The sequence below is a fragment of the Lonchura striata genome, chromosome 1, assembly GCF_046129695.1.
Source record: "Lonchura striata isolate bLonStr1 chromosome 1, bLonStr1.mat, whole genome shotgun sequence".
Taxonomy (NCBI): domain Eukaryota; kingdom Metazoa; phylum Chordata; class Aves; order Passeriformes; family Estrildidae; genus Lonchura; species Lonchura striata.
The window spans coordinates 90,612,963-90,634,345 of record NC_134603.1 but is presented as its reverse complement, the minus strand read 5'-3'; the positions used below and the strand labels follow the sequence as shown (position 1 = coordinate 90,634,345).

The window sequence follows — 21,383 nt, the reverse complement described above, 5'->3', positions numbered from 1 at the left end:
GTAGCAGAGTATTCACTCAAGGTATGAAAAATACAGGTTTTCCCCTAAGGACTGTTCTTCTCTGTCTCCAGTTCACAAATTGTTCTGAGTCTCATGAGATGGATAATTCTTTGTTACTACACAGGGGGTTTGGGTTTTTACAAATGTGTAATATTTCGAAGTGCAAACTTTAGGACCCAAATTCTGTGAATTTTTGCTTTTTGATCTTAAAATTACGTGCAGACTCGATTTTTTCCCTAGTGCTTCTGCAAACCTGCTTCTGCAGTTGTGATGATTTGAAAATTCAAACAGTAAAAACTGGTTTACTAGTGGCAGACATTTGGCAGACATGCCCATTATCAAGGACATAAGATAAGCACTAGCAAATAGGCATAAGACTTTACAAGTGAAATCACTGTACAATTCCCTTAAGTCTTGTATTTACTGTAGAAGCCTTAGGAATTTAAAATCTGGCACTTTTATGTCAAGTCAACAAACCATTTGAAGTCCTATATTATTTGCATGTGTTTATGAACACAAACATTTAGGGTATCAATAAAATTAAAAACTCTGTAAGCTCAAACTTAATACCTTTAATGTTGAATTAAACTGAGATTGCCTAAATCAACTATATTGAATATCCAAAAAAGAGGCTCTGATCATTTGTCTAAGTAAGGGAAACAGTTACAGAAGATAAATATGGACACCCACTTCCAAGACAATACTGCTACTGTCACATGAACAATTCTGTAACAGCACTGATGATGCTCATTTTGTTTCAGTGTCAGAGCACAGTGCTGAACTGGAGTTACATTGTTTTAGATCCCTAAACCAGCCTGCATTCCTGTCTCCAGATTTGGTTCAATCTTTTTTCTGATTTTCTCTACTTTTTCTCTTGCTACACAAATAAGGAGGAATGGATGAAGTGAATAAGAACAAAGTAGGATTACAATTACTCTTTGAAAACAGAAATAGTAATGACTACTCCAGTAGTGCAGAAAACAACATTATCATGCCTTAGACCTTAAAATAAAGAAAGGAAACATTTAGTTCACCTCTTTGACCTTGTTCAGTTTTGTTTTACCCACTGTACATTTGTAATAAGGCTTAGGATGAATTCCTGTTCCCACAGACAGATAATGTCAGGAATTTACTTTTTGTTTAAGTGCAAACAAAAGAGGAGACATTTTATCAGCATGGCAAAAATTTCAGGTGTTCTATAATTATTTTTTAACAACATGGCTCAGATCAAGAACTTGAAAAAATACATTGGGAAGGGGGAAGAAAGGGCAAAACCATAATGATATAAACTCTTCTGCCTAAAATTATGTATCATATTTGAACAAAAATGCTTCAGTGAACCATGTGAACCATGGGAGCAAAGATTTTTAAAACATTTAAATATATTTAAGTATCCACACAGTAAAAAAGCCAAACATTGTGCTTATAAAGTCCATGTATAAGTCCACGTCAAAAATTAGAAATTACAGTTTTCCATGACTCTATGAGTGGGATGTGATAATCATATTTTAAGTATTTTTAACATGTTCTTCCTTACAGTAGGAGAAGAAATGCAGGACAAAGACAGACCATACCTTGAGTCAAACTGAACAATAACAGTTTCAACACTAAAAAGTGTACATGTTTCTAATATGCAATTAAGTGAAATAAAAATGTAACTGAGACAGATGCACCTATTTTTATTATTTTAGCTGGCTTTTTCAGAGCCAGTTAAAGAGTGTATGGTATTGTTAATAGAAAAATATAAACATTACATATTATGAATTATTTTTTGCTTTTTTCACTTAGGGGAAGTTCCCAGAATGATCAGTCAGTTTATTAGAGTAAGAACATTAATTACATTTTAAAAACACATTGAATCAGAGGTGTATGGCCATTTAGGGTTTAGATTCTTATAAAAACTAGGGCAACACAGCATTTACTTTTTGTACAGGAGGGAAAGTAGCTGCCTTCATGCCATGTTATTCTGTTTCTTTTTCTTCTTTTGCACTGGAGCTTCCAGCTTTTGTTTCCCTGGAATAATTTTTCTCTTTCTTCTTGCTATTTTAACCCTTTTAGTAGTCCAAAAATCTTTGTCTATCCTGGCTATTGATGATTTTTCATCTTCTGTTTCTGAAAAAAAGCACATTGAACTTTATGTCCAATCTTTATAGTGTAAATGGCACAGAGACTTATTTGGATCTCATTTTTAAAAAAAGAGATATAAATAACTTTTTATTTTACAGTGGAAAGTGCCACTTATGCTAGCTTTGCCTGTGAGATTAAAATACATAAAGATCAAGTATGTAAATAGATTACAATGCAGGAAAACAACAGCAGAAAACCCAAACAAATCTGAGCTAGACTTCGTAAGTTTGCCCAGCTACAGTGATCTCACACCTAATTTTGCTTATAGGAAAATAAGACATGCAGCTCTGTCAACTGTTTGTTTTCTTAACTATCTCAAAAGCTTCACAGTGGCTTCCACAGTATGTTATTCCAGCAAATAGAAGAAGAACTTTAATAAATGTGAAAAGAGGCTTTTGTTCTCCAACAAATATATGGGCTTGAGACACTATCAGATTGGTAAGTGTATGTATCACTTGCCAGCATCATATCCCCATGTCTTCAAAATTCCAGAACATTTTCCAGTGGATATAGGAGAAGCCTCCCACTTGGTGTATTCCACTTCACCATCACATTAACAATTCAAAATACAAAGTTCTGTTACCTTGATATGATGTTGCAGTTTTATCAGAGTTTTCTTTCATTTCTGAAGCTCGGTCAAGCCATACTGCAAGACATGTCAGCCTGGCTTTGGTATTGACTTCACACAATAAAGATGGCCCATCTTTAATCTGAAGAAAACATAAAAGAAGATTATTGAAACTTAATTTTATTTCTGGTTAAACTTAATGAAGTATTTGAAGGGAGAAAGCACGTAAGGTGCCCACTTTCATTGTTAGGCAATTGTATCACTCAGCTCTTGGAATACAAATACTCTATTACAGATATCAGGGGATAAAGTGTCACAGACACATGGGCAGTGTTAACAGCATCAACCCACTGGAAACTACTGTATTAGGATATTCTACCCCTCAGAGCTGGACAGAGCAGCCCACACAGTTATGCAAAACTTTGCCTGCAGGGAAAGGAATCTGGTCAAAATAAATATGTTACACAGAAAGGTAAAGATCACTCTGTCAATTCTGTACAAGGGGAACAGAAATGTAAGGTGAAGAGAAAAGAGGAAAATCGCTCCTGCACTTACAAGTATAAAAATAATCAGAGTGGGTGAAATTAAAAACAGGCAAATTCATAGTTGAAGTGTATACATGTTGAGTAATAATTGTTTAAACTAGGTAAGATACTTATCATATAGTAAATCCTTTGTAGGCAATATATTGTAAAAATCTATTTCTGATTTTAAGAGTGAACAATAAACTTTAAAGATAAGACATGATTCCTTGCTGAAGTGTGCTAATCAGAACTGTTTGAAAATACAGGAACTACAAGTACCCAGTACATTTATGTATTTTTATAAGTTCTTTGCCAACATCAGCAACCACCTTCCCTTGCCCAAACCACAGACTTCAGGTTTTTAAAAGAGTAGCAACAGTCATCAGCATTACAGAAATTCAATCCATTACAATCCTTAACTGATTCCACAGTCATAACATACATAACTGATTAGATAGTCATAAGCTTGGCTAGGTCTGATGGGAAGCATGACTTTACATAAAGTGGAGATAAGATCTCATAATATCATCAGATTTTACAGTTTGTTAACAAAAAAAGTACAAAGATGAAAAAAAAATACGAGTACATGAATATATGTGCATAGACATACATCTCTACATAACATAACATGGAAGAAGATCAAGACATCCACATTTTATGTAAAATTCCCTCAGTGATTTAAAATTAACTCCTACAACAGAACTGTTTGCAATTCTGTTTCTCTGTTTATTTTCTTAAATGTAACAAACAGTGTAATATACCAACCTTATCAAGATCCAGATTCCACATTTTAATGTAACCATCACTGGATGCAGTAACGATAACATGCTGTCCTTCTCTTTCAAAACTAAAAATATCTTTTATTCTGTGAAAAAAAATACATTTTTATCTTACAGCATTGCAGTTCACGCCAGACCAGTAAGCTGAGACAAATTAAAGATGAATAGGCAACAGTCTAAAAAATCAGTTTGAACAAAAAACCCCCAAGTGACAGGCAGGAACTTGGATCTCCTTTGAGTGCTGTCATTTATCTTAGGCTTATTAGGATTCAATTCAGAACTCTTTAGTACTGTAAAGCATACACTATTAGACACATCAGCAACATTACTGCTAATGCTTTTGTGTTTTGATGAATTCAAAGCAACGTTTGGATAAATATTTGGTATTCAAAAACAGAGAATACATAATTACACTCCTATTGTTTGAACTGAATAAAACTGGTTTGTTTTTTTGAAGCATTCTAAAGAGTCAGATTCAGTAAAGAGTGGTTAAACACAAACACACTCACAAATTTAGAATAGCAATATTCTTAATTCTGTATGCTATTGTTTTTGTAACATGCATGGACAGCACAGTACTTATGCTCATACAAAAAATAAACAAGTCTGTTTGGAATTTAGCACAAAAATATATTCACTTTCTATACTAAAACAAAAGCAAAATATGCCGAAAATTACAAGCTGTAGAACTTTAGCATTGAAGTTTTGAAGCATTACAAGCTGTAGAACTCAGCATTGCCCTAAGTATTTAAATAGTAAACAAATATAGAATACCTGTTTTCATGAGCTTTAAATTCACACAAGCATTTTTGAGAGTCACAGCTGTAGAACCTAATCATTTCATCATCTCCAGCTATGGCAAGGATAGAATCCTTGGAATGGGGAAAGAGAAATGCAAGTGTGATTAATTTAGTGTGTTCCAAAGTGTGTTTCAAAGCAGTTAAATTCCCCAACACCTCTCGGTTTTGTACTTACTGTAATAAATCTAAGTGAAGAAATCCTCTTCTCTGTTGTAATGGTGCCAGTGATTGAAGCTGTGTCAAGGCTGTAGATATCCACTTTGTTTGTTATCACAGTCACATACTTCTCTCCATCAGGGGACCATTTAATTATGTGTGCATCTGTACACATTGATACAGAGAATGTAAAAGTAAGAATCTTTAGAAGCAGCTTCTACCTAGACCTAAGAAAGTATTCAGTGAAAAATCAAATGAATTAGAAAAAACAGCTATGCTATTAGTTTATTTCTGATTATCAGAATCCCATAAAGAAAAACAAGCTGAAATACATTTATTTAAATGCTCTGACCTCAAATTTCAAGGAAAACAAAGACTTACTTTAGTGGTACTACGTTTTCCTTTTGCTAAATTATTATAATTAAAGACAAGAGCTTACATATGCTTGCCTGCACGTGTGAAAAAGACATTGTGAAAGTTTGCAATTAACTGACTTGATTAATTCAGCAACTTTTCTTTACACAAAAAACAAAACTATCAAATTGCACTTCATTAGTGGATTTAGACTGATAAACTCACTTTGCTTCAGGTTTTTGATAAAGGCCGATCGTCCTTCAACAAGATTCCAAGTTCTGAAACACAACAACAGGTAATATGCATTCTGGTTAAAAAAAGCACAGCGAAACTGAAATCCAGTCTGCTGTCATGAGGCACCCAAAGGAAGCTTTTAAGCCTCTCTATGCATTTTTCTGCCTTCTTAATGCAAGAGAAAATGATGAGTTCATGTATTGCTTGCATATATTGCATTGCTGTAATGTTGAACTTGTGTTATTTGTTTTCTAAACTACCATTTGCAATACTAAGCCAAAAAGGAGGCCAATAGAAAATTGTGCTATTAAAATAGCATTTTTATAGCTCTAAAACAGGTATCTACAGCAACATGGAAACACTCCAAGTGAAAAATCCCACTAAACAAAACCTGTCACTTTTCAAAAGTTTAAGCAAATTGTCTTCCAAAATGCAAATATATTTATACATCTACAAGTGACTAGTGAAGAGTCAGAGCTCACAAGAAGAAGGTATGAACAGCTGGCACTTAGAATTTCAGAAGACAAACCAATGGATCTTTGAATAATTTGATAACAAATATGTTTTATCAGTGTTGCATGGCCTAGTCCCAACATGGAATTGTTGCGTATTAAGAGTTACTGAATTATGATTCTCTGCATTCCTTCATCAGTTTTGACTTACCTTAATGTTTTATCTGTTCCAACTGACAAAGCTAATTTCCCAGAAGGATGAATAGAAAGTGATGTCACGTGTCCCCTGATAAAAACAAAACATTAGTCACATGTATTATTTACAAGTAGAATAGACATGAAAATGTATGCAAATATGAAGATTTAAGAAACTTACTTATGTGCCTTAATGGATTTCAGACATTCCCATCTCTTTGTGTTCCAGATACAAATGAGTCCATCTTCAGCCCCACTCAGTAGATGTGCTGTCCCATAGAACTCCAAACAAGTTATTGTGCCTAGAAATACAATTAACAATGTTGCACACACCAAACAGTTATTGCACAAATTAATAGAGAATGTACAACTTAACAGAAAAGCTTCTTCCATCAAGGCATGCCAGCTACTACCCTAACCTTGGGAAAATCTATATTATTTTCTAAGTATTTCTTCAAAAAACCCTCAAACTTTCTTGCTATATTCAATATTCTGATATGCTCTATCAGGCACCCTTTACCCACACACATCTGAACTCCATCTGGTCTGTTCTCTGTCACAGCAGTACTCAAAGACCATGGCAGAGGGCTTCTATCAGTGATAGGAATGCTTCCATGTCAAAGCCCTGCTCCTGACACACAGCTGAATTTGCTGCACGTGCTGCTTCCCCATTATCACCAGAGGTATCATACATGAGTTAAATGCTGATACCATGCTCAGTCTAGCTCCTGGATCTTTTTGGTTAATCAATACTGAGCCACAAATGACCCAGATTTATTTGGACAGCCATTAACAGATGACTGTACCAATAGACAATATAGACAAAGGATGCACACTCAGCAAGTTTACAGATGACACCAAACCCTGTGAGTGGTGAGGGATGGGATGCCATCCTGAGGGACATGAACAAGTTCAAGTAGTGGGCCATGGGAACCTCAAAGTTCCACAAAGCACAGTGCAAGCCAGTATCAGCACAGGTGGGGGGATGGACAGATTGAGGGCAGCTCTGCTGAGAGGGACTTAGGCTTGCTGAGGGATGAGAGGCTGGACATGACCCAGAAATGTGTGCTTCCAGCCCAGAAAGCCAAATGTGTCCTGGGCTGCACCAAAGGCAGCGTGGCAGGAGGTTGAGGAATGGGATTCTGCCCCTCTGCTCTGCTCTTCTGAGACCCCACCTGGAACATTGCCTGCAGCTCCAAGAGGTCCACAGCATAAGAATGACATGGACCTGTTGAAGCAAGTCCAGGGAAGGGCCATGAAGATGAACAGAGAGATGGATCACCTCTCCTGCAGGAAAAGGCTGAAAGAATTGGAATTGTTCAGATGGGAAGAGACTGCAGGGAGACCTTATTGTGGCCTTCCAGTACTTGAAGGGGGCTTAGAAGAAAGATAGGGACAAACCTTTTAGCAGGGCCTGTTGTGGTAGGACAAGGGGTAATTGTTTTAGACTAAAGAGGGTAAATTTAGATTAGATGTAAGGAGGAAGTGTTTTCACAAGGACAGTGCTGATACACTGTAAGAGTTGCCCAGACATGTGGTTGATACTCCGTCCTTGGAAACACTCAAGGCCAAATTGGACGGGGCTCTGCGTAACCTAATCTCGTTGAAGATGCCCCTGCTCACTGCAGTGGGGTTGGACTAGGTGACCTTTAAAAGATCCTCTCCAACCCAAACTGTTCTGTGACTCCATCATGTACTTTGCAGCTGTAATTCAGGCAGCACATACAGTGGGAAATGTACCAGGTTAGCTCCTCTGGAAGCAGCAGCCTACTCTCACACACAAACTCTCTTTTGTGTGGCTCATGTACACTTGTGACAGGACAAAAACACTGGGAAAGACAGTAGCTGGGAGTAGGCATGGTCTAAATAAGCCATCCTGATATGAGAAAAATGGCACATTTGTGGTTCATAACTTCTTAACCAGTTAAAACTACAAATAATTTAAAGCAGCAGCAATATTTGTGATCTAATACCAAAACAATTGTTTTTATCTTCTATGCTCAAAAGCTTACCTTGTTTGTATGATCTCACCATCATGGCTGCAACACCATCTCTTTTTCTTATTAGAAAAAAAAAATCAATTTTCTTCTTCTAGCAAGGGAGTTTTCCAGCTACAATATTTTATCATTAAGGTTTTTTACAAATAAATGCTCCCTTACCATTGTGCTGTAGCAGCGCCCCATGTTCTATCCTCTTTTTCATGTCATAGATTTGTATTGTCTCATCTCTGCTCCCAGTGACCACATATCTGTTATTTACTGCTACAGCTGACAATGAGGCGGAGTGGGCATGATGTGTAAAATCAGGAACGACTGTCCACGACTGTAAATAAAATGCAAAACAGGTCTTTCTCCAGCTTACCACAGAAAGCTTCCACTTCATTGTCCTGTACTTTTATTTTTTAAAAGCAAAAGCTGAAAAAGTATATGTGTAAAAATCAGAATCACAGAATCAAATAGGTTGGGAAAGACCTCTGGGATCATCATGTCCAACCCATGACTGAATATCACCGTCAACCAGACCATGGCACTGAGTGTCACCTCCAGGCTTTCCTTAAACACTATAATGGATAGTGACTCCACCACCTCCCTAGGCAGCCTATTCCAATGTCTAATCACCCTTTCTATGAATAAATTCTTCCTAATGCCCAACCTAAACATCTGCTGGCACAGTGTGAGACCATGTCCTCTTGCCCTGTCACTGGCTCCCTCAGAGAAGAGGCCAACCCTCACCTGGCTACAGCTTCCTTTCAGGTGGTTGTAGAGAGTGGTAAGGTCCCCCTGAGCCTCCTTTTCTCCAGACTAAACAACCCCAGCTCCCTCAGTCACTCCTCACAGGACTCGTGCTCTAGACCCTTCAGCAGCTCCATTGCCTTTCTCTGGACCTGCTGCAGCATCTCAATGCTTTTTCTGAATTGACGGGCCCTGAACTGAACACAGCACTCAAGGTGTGGCCTCACCAGTGACGAGTTCAGAAGGAGGAATTATACTTAGCTTTAAGCATAATGGGATCTTACTGAGTTAATGTGCTGTTAGAAGATTAGTCCAAAGGATTTAAGTGTGCAAACCGTCCCTTGTAATCAGTGCTGCGCTTAGACGAAGCTGTCTCTCCACAGAGATAAATCACAAGAGTAAGAGAGGCGGATTCTCTCGTTTTCCATCACGGCAGGCTGCAGACACGCCTTCCACCTGGCCCCAGCCCACGTCCCATCCATCCTCCGCACCGCGTCGGGAGGAGCGACCTCGCACCGCAGCCCCCCGCACCCACGCGTCTGCCGCAGCCCGGAGGCTCCGCCGCTCCCGGGCGCCCTTCGGGCCCGCGAGGGGGCCGAGTCTGGCGGCAGAGCCGCGGAGAGGCCGCCCCGCCCCCGCAACGCGCTTTAAGAGCCCCGCCGGCGTCCGGAACCGCGGCTGCGAACGGGCGAGACGGTGAGTACCGGGGCGCGCTTCCAGAGGGGCGCCCGGGGCAGGTATTTCCCCCGCACGCTGCCCCGGAGGCGTTCGCGACCAGGTTGGATGGGGCTCTGAACACGCTGGTCTCGCGGAAGATGTCCCTGCCCGTGGCAGGGGGGTGGAAGGAGATGGCCTCCACGGTCCTTTCCAACCCAGACCGTTCTGTGCTTCCCCCCGTTCCCCCCGCTCCCGTTACCTGGCCGGGCCGCGTGGCGAACCCCAGCAGCACCTGCTCGTAGCACCCCGCCACCAGCTCCATCCGCCACCGCGCGGCGCCGCCCGGGCACTCCCGCCGGCTCTTCCGCCGCCCGCCCGCCCGTCCGCCGCGCTGCCTGCGCCGCTCCGCGCCGGCCCCGCGCGTGGCGTCCGGCGCGCTCGCTCCCCGCGGGTGAGGAGGGTCCCCGGGAGCCGCCGCGGAGGGGGAAGCGCCGGCGGCGGGGCACCGGGCTGCGCGCGGGCAGCCCGCGCTGGGGGCCTCGCGGGCGGAAGCGGCGCTGCCGGTGATGGCGGCGGGGAGGACGAGAGGCGTTAGTGCCGGGATGGCGAGGGGGGAGGGGAGCGGCGGTCGGGGTCGGGGCCGCTGACGGGGAGAGGGGCGCGAACCGGGATGTTGGGAACGAGGCGGGGTGGGTTGGGCCGGGGTGTTCCCCTTTCCCTTCCCCGGGGCCGCGGGGCCCCCGCCTCCCTCAGGGCGCGCGGGGCGCGGAGGCCCCGGAGGCGCTTGGGCCGAGGCACCGGGGAACCGGCCCCGGCCCTGCTGGCTTTTATTGTTATTTCGTCGGGTCGTTTTATATTTTTTCATTACTTAATTTTTTTATCGCGTAGCACAGTGAGCGGGAAGCGCGGCCCCGGCGCCAGTGTGGCCGTTTGCGGAGGGCCGCGGCCGGGCGGGGCGCACTTGTGGTCGGCTCTTCCGTCGTGCCGAGTGGCTCGGTTAGAGAAATGCGTCACGGCTCGGGCCTGGGCTCGGCCCGGGTCGCCGCGCCGGCCCCAAGAGCTCTGCGGGGCTCCTTCATCCCCGCGCCCTGCCCCAGGCGTGGTGTGAGCGAAATTGGAGCCAAAGGAAGCGGGGCGGATCGCCCGCTGCCTGGTTGAGCGGTGTTTGCACGGGCGATTCGGGCCGTGAGCAACTTCACCCACCTTCTTGCCCATATGAACGCACTAATGCAAGAAAGTGGAATAAAATAAAAAGTTGCTATGGAGTGTGTGTAATCCAATTAAAGATGAGTTTGAATTCTGGAGGTTGAAGCTGCCCTGCTGCTTAAATGAAAGGTAGCTGTGACTGTAGATAAAGCAAATGTGAAAAAAAAAAAGTATATTAGTACACGCTGTTTTAATTGCTTTTAAAATGTTCTTGTTTTGTAGTGAAAAGGTGAACATTGGGCAGGGAGGCATACAAAACTGGTTTTGCATAAAAGTTGGTGATAATCGACTGAGAAACATCACTTGACTCCTGATAGCCTCTTTCAACAAGAGCACTCTGTCGTGTGTGCCATCTTCCATTAGGTCTGCATGAGTGAAAAGTGGTAAGTTAAAAAAAAGTTACTGCACAGCTGTGAATTAAAAATTCAGTATTTCAGTGTTGAGAACATGGAGGAGTTTATGGTTCTTCTTATTGAAAACTAATGTTAGAGGAACTTTTTTACGTGGATATTTGTGTTAATAATGACCACCCTTAAGAGGAAGAAGTTGCTGCTGATAAATCTTTATAGTGAACACAATTACTTTCAGTTAGCATGTGCTCAGTGTAGCATACACAAACCGTATTAGTGTTTTAGGTCTGCTTGTACTTGACTTTTTTTCTTGGCTTCACGATGGATGTGGGGATGAAGTCCGTAGTTACTTTGAATAGCACCATGCATGAATACTGTAATTATGGTTTATGGCTATCCTGTGTCAAGTTATTGTAATCCATTTTCAGAAGTAGTGCTCTGAACTGCTCCACTCTTCAGGCAAGCCTTGAAGGCATTGTAGATGCTCTCTGTTTATTGCATACTGTAGCTGTGGATTTAATCAGCCGAGATCTAAAACATTACATAAATTCTTGTATGGAAATGGGAACTACAACTTTGGCCGTCAAGTATCTGCACAGGAGATTTACCAGATGTAAAAAATTGGGAGGGGTGAAGAATGCCTCTTTGTGAAAGTAAATGCAGAGCTTTTTGCAAATGAATTTGTTTTTGCACTGTTTTATGTTTGTTTATCCCAATATCCTTTCTTTAGGCTTTTTCCCCTAGTCATCCAACAAAGATACATAGGTCTTCAGGAAAGTGTGTCCACTGGTTTAGTGATGGCAGTGAAATGTTATTTGCTGGTTTTGGTTTGATGGTAATGAGTGAAATGCATATGTGGAAAAGGCAAGAGGGAGGAGAAAAGGTGCAGAGAAAGATCACGTTTGCTTGTACTGTGCCTTCATTTTGCTTTTATTTCTCATATTCTTTAGCACATAGGAAGTACCACTGTTTGTTTTCAACTGCATAGTTTGTGGTACGAGTAAACTTAAATTTGGCTAAAAGGGGAAGAAGCCAGGGAGGTTGTACAAAACATATTGAAACCTCTGTCCTTTGGCTTGCTTTTAACTATGTTAAAATCTTTTGGATTATTGGGTTATTACATGTAGGCCTTTCTGAATTAAGGTTAAAGTATAGGGGACTTAAAAGATCTCTAGAATTTTCTAGTGCTTTGGACAGTGGGAAAACTTTGTGGTCTGTTACAGTTTAGGACAGTGAAGATTACATCTAATCGTAATCTTGTTGGCCATATATCCTTTTTCTCTCCAGTGTTTTAGCAGTGACAAGTCAGAACTTAATTTTTTTAAGTTCTGAACTAATAACATATGGTGGGCTGAACATACTTGAAAGTAATTAATATTGAGGATAAAATCCTTCACCTTCTTTTTCTCCCCCACATTTTTTTCAGGTGAAGGAGTGTAAGAAATTGAACCTGTGCAGTTACACTGTTCGAGAAGGACAGAAGACAGTTTGAACCATGGCAAGCCAGGTAAGATAATTTAGTCAGAAATACAGGCTTGCAATGCCTAAATGGATTCCAGAACCATACTTGGAATTCCTAGTAAATGTAAAGCTGACATAGCTAGCTTGCTCTGAGTTGGATGTTCTTTTAGTCCTAAGATTTCTTCTGGCAATGTGGTAATTGGTGGCTGTCCTCAAGACACTTAATTGTGTCGAGTCAAGCAGGTTGGGGGGCATTACATGAAGCTTTGCAGTTTGCATTATTTGAGCGTGAGTTCTTTTGAAGAACCTTGCGCATAACACTCTGTATAAGATACGTTTGGAGATGTTATAGAGGAAGAACATTAAAGCCTGCGTAAGTAAATTCTATGGAACATCATTCTTATTTTTGGAAGTCCTTGTTCATCAGAATCTTCATTGAGGAAGGCAACCGGTGTTAACAAGGCTGTTTCCCCTCCTCCTTTGTGTAGTTGCCCCACTCCTTTTTTGAGCTGTGGGTTTTGGGGTTTTAGGGTTTTTTTTTTCTTTTTAAAAAGTTTTTTCCTTTTGTTTGTTGTTTTTTTTTTTTTTTTAATTCACCGAGAGGCACCTTTTTATGCCTCTTTCTTCCTGGCCTTGTATCTGGGTTTGAGTTTTCCCTCAGCTGTGCTACGGCCTGTTCCTGGTCTGCTTTCTCCTTAAATTCCATTAATCGGCCTCTTGTTGTTGTTCCTGGCCTGGGAAAGTGACTCACTGCTGGGTAGTGAGGAGAGGCATCTCACAGAAGAAGAATTCTTAGGTGAGGGGAGATAGGGACAGTGGAGATCCCCTCTAAGCAAGAGTGACAATTTCCCTGCCTCTTCATTGTGCAGATTGTGCTGCGGCAGGGTTTTTTGCATCCTGGAGCTCAAGTGGAACACAGTCCAGTCCTAAAGCTAATTAACATTTAGGATTGGCCAGCATCAAAAGGCTATCTGGTTTGTCCCTAATTCCCAGAGGAAGCTGTCAATCCTTTAGCCAGCTTGACAAGTCAGGGGAATATGGCTGTTCATACAATCCTTTGGCTCTGTTATTTTTGCCAGGCGTTTTCCCCAGAGGCTGCTTTCCCTCATGGGAGGCGGAGGGAGAAATGGGACCCCAGGCTTCTTTCAAGGGCAAGGTGAATATGGGGAAATCACCTGTGGTGATGGGGAGTGGGAGGGAGGAATGTAAATGAGGCTAAATACTATAAAGGTGGGTTTTTTTCTCCCTGCAGGACTTGATGGCAAAAAAAAGAGAGTGTCTCCAGGCCTACAGCTGGTGGAGAACACCGCAGAAGAAACGGAAGAAAAAGAACAAAATAAAACCGGGGAGAATAGAGTTTGTCCCTAGTAGTACTAACACGACCAGGTAAAGACCTTTAGAAAGGAGCAGCTCTGACCCTTTATCTTTTTAAATTGCTAATGACTAGTGAATGTCATAGATTATTTTAAATATCCTGAAATGGCTTACCTGGTGCCTATACAATAAATATTGCTTATGGAATTGTATTGCCATTTGAATAATGAAGATTTTTTCCTAGTTTGTCTCTCATAATTGCTTGAGATGTGATGTCAAAATAGTCTTAGCTCTTTTTGAATTCTGGCTGTAATTTAATATTTTTTCTTGGTATTTTTGGATGTCCTGCCCTTCAGACAACAAATAATAGTTTCTAAAACCAACTTGTAAAAGGATTCTTTAATAAACTTGGATGGGTCTTTGTTGAAATGCTTGCAAAAATCGTAGAATTGACTCAGAGAAATTAAGAACTTGCTGGAGTGATGGCATTGCAGTTCTGTGCTTAACACAGTTTTGCTTAATGCTCTCTTCATATTTTGTCTCCCTATTTGTCCGGTAATAACTACTTACTTGTATGTTAGGGACTTTAATACTGACATGAACTGTATTACTCTGAAACTTAATGGTGGTTCTCCTATCTTTTTAAAGACCGGATTATTCAATATTTGTTGGGGAGCTGACTCCAGAAGTAGATGATTTTCAGCTCTATGACTATTTCCTAAAGAGGTACCCTTCCTGTATTGACTGCAAAATAGCAACAGACCTGCTAGGATATTCCAGGTAATGCCTGTGAAAATGTGTTAATGCTGTATGTTTGTTGCTATAAGTAATATATAAGAACTTACATTTGAGCTGGTTTTGAATTTTCTTCAGAGGCAGGAAGAGAGATTATTCTCTGGCATTATTTTTCAACAACATAGATCCTTGAGGTTCTGAAACTTTATGGTTAGTTTTAGCTAACTAATGTGTTAAGCTTCAATTCAGCCAAATGCATATCTGCATGAATGTGGTTAGATGGTGGGAGAATGGAGAGCTCTGCATGGACATCTGTGCTTACCTACAGCAGTGTGTCCACTTAGTGCAGTACTGAGGACAAAATAATTCCCTTTTTATGTGTAGAAGTGTAAGGCCTAGCAGATCTTGGTGGGTTGGGTGATGGAATTACTATTATTAATAAATGAAGTGTGGTAGAAGTTACACTGACCAGGGAGAGGGTGAAGCAGGGATAAGTGAATTTGTTGTTCAGAAAACACTGGCTGTACTGGACTAATTCAAAAAACTTAAAAAAAAGGAAATCTGAGAGAGCAAATTTAGAAAGAATGTTGGAGCTGTAGAGTAGTAGGAATGGGTTAATACTGATATATTGAATATACTGAACTTCTGTTAAGTGCAGAAATATATAATCTGGTTACTTACACAGTTAGCAGTTAACATGTACTGTTTTGCTGGCTTTCGGCAAGTTGCATCTTAATGCTTTCAACAAAACGTCTTGCTTCTGGCCCAAGTTCTTAATTTTGTGAAAGCATCTTCTGTGCATGCGCACATGCCAGGGAGTTTGCTTAGGTAATAGAAGCTATAGTAGCTATTGTTTTCATGAAGACAGAAATTGAATTAATTGGCTTTGTAACTGTTATGAATACTAGAATTTGTTTTCTCCCTTTGAAAATTGTAGAGGGTATGCCTTTGTCAGATTTGGTGAGCAAGGTGATCAGATGAGGGCACTGCAAGACTGCCAGAATGCACCAGGTCTGGGGGGAAAACGAATCCGGCTGAGCATAGGAATTTCTAAAAGGTAACAAGTGAGTTGTGCATTGATACAGTAATTCTAAATAATCAGATTCTTTTAGCTCTGCCTTTGTAAAGACTATGGCCCTTGCTATAATGGCTGTACAGGATGCAAAATCAAGAAGCATTATGTTTTGACTGCCTGGATCCATCAGCCTCTTTGAGGATTGCTGGGGAAATCCAACTCTTAAGTCTAGCCAGATTGTATAACTTGGGTTTAGCTGCTGTTGTGACCAGCCTTAATGGTTATGGTAGTGAAGCTGAATGTGTTTGTAAGTATTTAATATTTGTGCCTGAAGAAGTAGGAGGGACAACAAGTGTTTATTTTTACGCTAGGAAGCTCTTCTTCTAGGCCTTTCCCCTTGGTTTAGGCAAAGTAGCACATTGTTAATTTTAAAGTAGACTGGCAGAGGAAGGAACTCTTTAGTGGAAAAACACAAAATATAGAGGGGAAGAAGCCAAAGAAGATGTTGCTTGAACAGTTTGCGTAGAATACTACTCTTTGCTCCTCAAGTGATTAGGTCAGCAGGAAATTGAAAGTTGGTTGGGTTTGAGAGGGTTTTTTTTTTTTCTGCCAGCTCAGTTCTCTTAGTCAGTTTAATCCAGTTAGCGATTTGATACCAAATTTGATAAACTGTGATCCAGAATACAGACAAAAATAGAACAGTCTATGAAACAATTTCAGTATATATTCATGAGGCTAGCTTGTGTGTTCTGTTAGAAGGCTAAAAATAACAGCTTCTGCTTCTCTTCCGTGGATAATTTTGCCAATCAACATTGCTTTGGAATGGAAATGCCCTTACCCAAGAGAGAACTGTCCAGATTTGCTTTCACTAACTTGCTCTGAAAATGAGGTCCCAATGAAAGTTTTCCCCTCACTTCTGCTATCCAGAAGAGTGTCAGCAGTATTTTTAGGTGTTTCTTTCCTACAGAGATGGATGTAGGAGAGAAGATGGAAGCAGAAGACTGACACATGAAACATCATCTATTTACTAGAGTAGTAAGACAATAAAATACCTAATTATTAGAATGTATGCGTAGCTTCAGAGTAATGAAGCAGAAATGTAGTGTGAGTATTAAAATACACACCACTAATCTATACCTGTTTCTGAATGGCTGAGTACTATGCTCTCACAGCATCCTAAAATCCAGCCATCAGAGTAGTTTGTCATTAAGTCACTACATTGGAAATTATTTCTGAGCTCCTTCAGTTTGTGGTCTTGGCAAAAAGCCCCAATCTGAATTTTCTGTAGCAAAGTGGAGATAAAGGGACATTGGACACTGCAAGCACAGGAGATCTGCTTGTATGTAATCAGTGAGGAAATGTGTAAGCATAGGGGATTTTCTTGGAATGTGCAGCTGATTTATCCCATATAGTATATATCTGTTTTAGAACAGACTGCTTGTGTTCATTGATGGTTGTCATTAGTCAACTTGAAGTTGTCCCTGGGAAAAATCTGCTCAGGAGAGGGAAAGCAGTGAAAACAAATACCTGGCCCTTTGGTCTTCATAACTAATAAGTTTTGTAATTTCTTGCTTTGGTTTCATTCTGGATAACAGCAGTGCTGACTTCACCTTATAGCTAAGCTTTGGCAACTGTTCATGGGTCAAAACTTGGGAAGGTGAAGGTAGACATGGTAAATTTACAGGCAGTATCAGATGCTCCTCTGAAACAGATAATCTGACTTTACCCCCTTTTTCTGGAAATAACAAGATTTTGTGTTAACAAAACAAAAGTTGGAAGGACTAATTAAGTGTTCAAAGTGTCTTTAAAAAAGCAGTGCTTGGTAAAGGTCTCTGATCTTAGTTTTTTAATCAGTAGGATGTTTAAACAATACCAAAAGTATTCAAACTGAATATAGATAAATGTAACTTGAGTTAATGCATAGAAAAAATTACTTTTGGCATTGGTGGAGGTGAACATTTGCTCTCCTTATATAAATGTGAGGTGTTGTGCTGTGACATAAAACTTCGGCAACTGTTTAGGAAAGTTTCCTCATAAATTTGGAAGTGTGTGGAATTGTTAATTTCAGCAGTGGGTTTACAGTTGTCTCAAACCCTTAACTGTATATATACCTTCTCATGTTTCAGACTGAAAGCAGAATTCCAGCGGTACCAGTCATACAACTATAATGATTATTACCAAGATTATCAGAACTACTATTCACAGTGGAATTACGATCCTTATGCTGACTACAACTACAGCTCCTATACTCCCTATGATAGCATGCAAGCTGTTGGAGACTGCTCTTTAGGAGATGCTGTTATGGCTCCAGCTGTTTTTGAGGTAAAGATACTACACAGTTAATTAAAAAAAAACCCCTACAATTAACAAGTCATATGGATTGTCTAAATCGGAGCAAAAAAGTTCTAAAACTAAAATCATGCAGTCAGATAAGTGTGAAGGTAATGTTCAACATTTTGGATTTAAGTGCTTGAGTGCATCTATAGAATTAGATATTTATGCAGTAGTATTTGTTCATGAATCTCAAATAATAGTTCTGATAGCAAGTTTTCGCAGTGTTTATCTTATCCTGTTTTTCTGATGTACTTTGGTTAAAGAAAAGTAAAGAATAATTGTAACTGATCAACTGGCAGACCTAGATATGATCATCTTACAACTTCCAGAAGTGCATTTCAAGTGGAATTATACTATGGTTTTCTTAAAAAAACCAACCAAAGCATTAAAAAGCAACGAACACCCCACAAGAAACCCTTCCCCAACAAACGCCACCCGCTCCTGCTTATTTTATAGCTGTGGGAAGAAGGGAATATTTGGGAGCATAAAATTGTTTTGGATTTGCGATGCTCTTGGAACCTGACTATGAATACTTTTTTTTTTTTTTTAGGAAGCTTCAGCTGTGACTGAAATCAATGATGACCTAATAACTGAAGGTAATGGTAATTCTATCACTGCACCTTGAATTTAGCCGTACTTCTGCCCGGTGACTATTGGATAAAGAATGGGTTACAGCTAAGATGAAGTAGGATTTTAAAGCTAATGGCATATACCACGTCACGTATAATGGGACACTGTCAACAGTGCTTTGAAGTAGGCTTCTTTTAGTTTGTCTTCATTCTCCTTCCAGAATGGTCTGTTGGAGAAGGTGCTTAATCTTTGTATTGATTCTGCTAAGATTATTTTATGTTAAGCTCATTAGTAGAGATGTCTTGTAATAGTGTCCAAAAATTTTAATTATCCCAAAGTATCTGCTTCATGTGAGAATACCAGTACAGTCCTAGCATTTGACTACACTAATTCCAAAAGGAGCTGGACTTGTTAGCTTTATTAAAATTGTATGTGAATAAACATCTCACTAGGTGTATTATTAAGTTTGCTAAATCATTAAATTTACCTAAAGTACACTATATTAGGCATTTACTTCAGGTTTTCATGTGCAAGCCTCCCAAGTTCTGACACTTGTACTTACCAGGCTTTTATTTTCAGATCCACAGCTGTACTTGGATGTTGATGAAATGAACAGACAATTTATGGAGACAAGTGAAGAACTCTATGATGCCCTCATGAATTGTCACTGGCAACCTCTGGATACGGTCACTTCTGACATCCCCTCTGCTATTTAAGTGTCTTATATAGCATGACCGTTATGACCAAGGTGCTAAAATTACATTTCTTCTACATTACTCTAGATCATAATTTTTAAAGCACAATGATAGGTTGGGGTTTTTTTTTGGCTATGTTTTTGGCATTTTCTGTAATCTTTTTTTTTTGTTTTGTTCATCACTTGGAGCATCTTGAAATCATGTAAATATTCTAGAAATGTAAAGAGTTCAGTGGGAGTCTAAAGATAGACTTGCCTGTGTAAATAAAATTTTGTTTCTGCAAACTGGCCAGCAAGAGATTTTACTTACATATGCGAAACACCTTCTCTTCTGGCTTCTGGAGTTTAGCTGGAGGCTGTAGGGGCATTTCACCTGTCTTTGATATGGGCATCAGCACTAGCAAGAACTAGCTCTCACATACTTCCAAGATACCTAGGAAATCTTAAAAGGTCTTAATCTTAACACGCTGTACAGTTTTAACATACAGAAGGGTAAACTTGGAGCTGCTGTAGCTGCAAATATTCCAAAGACTAAGGATGATACCTACTGATAATTTTATTTCTGCCCTTCTTGTTAGTGTTCTCATCTGACCTTTTACAGCAAGGTGTAATATAATACCTGTTTTTACACATAAAAATCCTTGGAGGAAACCAAGGTGGTTTAAAGAAGGAAGAAACTTCAAATACTGATTGGTTTTTCACAGTATCCTCTTCAACTAAGTTGCACCCTATCCTAAACGTGTTATTTGTCCAGTCTTCATGCTAAGGTGTTTCATAGTTATGAGGTTTATAACATTTTAGGATGACAGTTCTCAGTATTCAAGTCAAAAGAGGTTAGGGGAGATGTCAATGAAGAAAGTTCTGCTTTAAGATAGCAACTTCTGAGTGGCTTCCTCTGAACTGTTCTTCCCTGAAAGGGTATAAAGTATTTCCCAGTCATAGGGACAGATTAAGCTCCTGTTGCTACTGTGTACTCCTGTACACAATTAAATATATTCAGGCTGGAAACAAATGAATACTTGTTGAAGAGAAAAAGATAGAAATTATCATACAGCTAATACATGTGAAAGCTACTCGAGGCATTTTGGTACTGATGTGTGTTTTAGGGGCAGTCTAAACCATAATTGCTAGGATGGCAGGTTTTTTTTCTTTAATGACTTAATTACATTGAAGTGGTGGTCATATCCCATATGCTGTTCTTAAATGTGAAACTAGTACTGCATTGCAGAGTGATGATTTGGCATGGCAGGTCCCTTCTACCTGCTCACCAGAATCTTCCTCTTTTCACAGTTTGATTTCAGCTGGGTTTTTTTTTTTTAAGTCCCACCCATGAAATACAGATGCTCTAAACTGGAAGGGTCTTTTGGTGTGATATAGGAATTTCATTCTTCCTGAATTTTGTGCATTGCAGGTGTAGAAAGAGAGAAAACAAAAGCCCTTCTTTCAGGCAGGGAGACAACTATAACAGTCTTAGAATGTTTCCCTGCTTTGGAGAGAACTAGTTGCCAAGTGGCTGAAAACTGGGATTTTGTACATAAATGTTTCTCTGGTGTGAACTGGTTAGTCTATGGAGGGTCACAGTAGGGAGATTAATAATGGGAATGTGACAGTGGAATAAATGAAGCAAAGAGAATTTGGATGGGAAAGAGAACAGTGTGTCTGTATAGAATTGTTTCATATGACTGCAGAAGGGAGGAAACTCAATAGATGCAGGCCCCTTGAATTTTGATGTGAGGATGTTAAACTTTCAAAATCATGCTGGATTTGCTGTCACTTTAGTTGCAGTGTACAGTTGGGGTGCTTGAGCTTGGTAGTACAAACCAGTTGCTAGGCAAAGGATTTTGTATCCAACAAGCACTGTCATCACAAGCTGGAAGATTATAACCCAGGCACAGACCTGGAAGTGTCCTGCTTTGAAGTGCATATCCTGCTTTGCATAGCGTTACCTAACATCATACTTTACCTGTAGCAAGTAATTTGTGGAAACCTTTCATTGTGTTATTAGATAGTAAGGGTGCATGTTGGCTTGGTAGAAATACTATAGAGTATCCACTGATTTTTTTTTTTTTTTTTTTTTTTTGTTAGCTTTTGGGAGTTTGATCCATATGTGAATTATATAACAAGGA

The 21,383-nt window shown here is 40.0% G+C and overlaps 2 protein-coding genes across 6 annotated transcripts; one reads left to right on the top strand and one right to left on the bottom strand.

The window, feature by feature from the left end:
- Positions 1-557: 557 nt before the first annotated feature.
- PAK1IP1 (PAK1 interacting protein 1) lies at positions 558-9,954 on the bottom strand. The gene is made up of 10 exons (XM_021552887.3): positions 9,838-9,954; positions 8,349-8,511; positions 6,371-6,491; positions 6,206-6,280; positions 5,534-5,586; positions 4,974-5,119; positions 4,773-4,870; positions 3,985-4,084; positions 2,711-2,837; positions 558-2,112 (listed from the first exon to the last, which is right to left on the bottom strand). The coding sequence occupies exons 1-10, from the start codon at positions 9,898-9,900 to the stop codon at positions 1,952-1,954; spliced, it is 1,107 nt and encodes a 368-aa protein (XP_021408562.2). The 5' UTR covers positions 9,901-9,954; the 3' UTR covers positions 558-1,951.
- Positions 9,423-19,542, top strand: LOC110483196 (tRNA selenocysteine 1-associated protein 1). Of its 5 annotated transcripts, none has more exons than XM_021552911.3 (10): positions 9,423-9,617; positions 11,007-11,167; positions 12,561-12,641; positions 13,675-13,751; positions 13,848-13,981; positions 14,558-14,689; positions 15,582-15,701; positions 17,786-17,981; positions 18,544-18,589; positions 19,143-19,542. In XM_021552911.3, the coding sequence occupies exons 4-10, from the start codon at positions 13,722-13,724 to the stop codon at positions 19,277-19,279; spliced, it is 795 nt and encodes a 264-aa protein (XP_021408586.1). In that variant the 5' UTR covers positions 9,423-9,617; positions 11,007-11,167; positions 12,561-12,641; positions 13,675-13,721; the 3' UTR covers positions 19,280-19,542. The 5 variants fall into 5 exon arrangements, with proteins under 5 accessions (XP_021408586.1, XP_021408594.1, XP_021408575.1 ...); XM_021552919.2 differs by lacking the exon at positions 9,423-9,617 and adding an exon at positions 9,955-10,029; XM_021552900.2 differs by lacking the exon at positions 9,423-9,617 and adding an exon at positions 10,084-10,168.
- Positions 19,543-21,383: the final 1,841 nt, after the last annotated feature.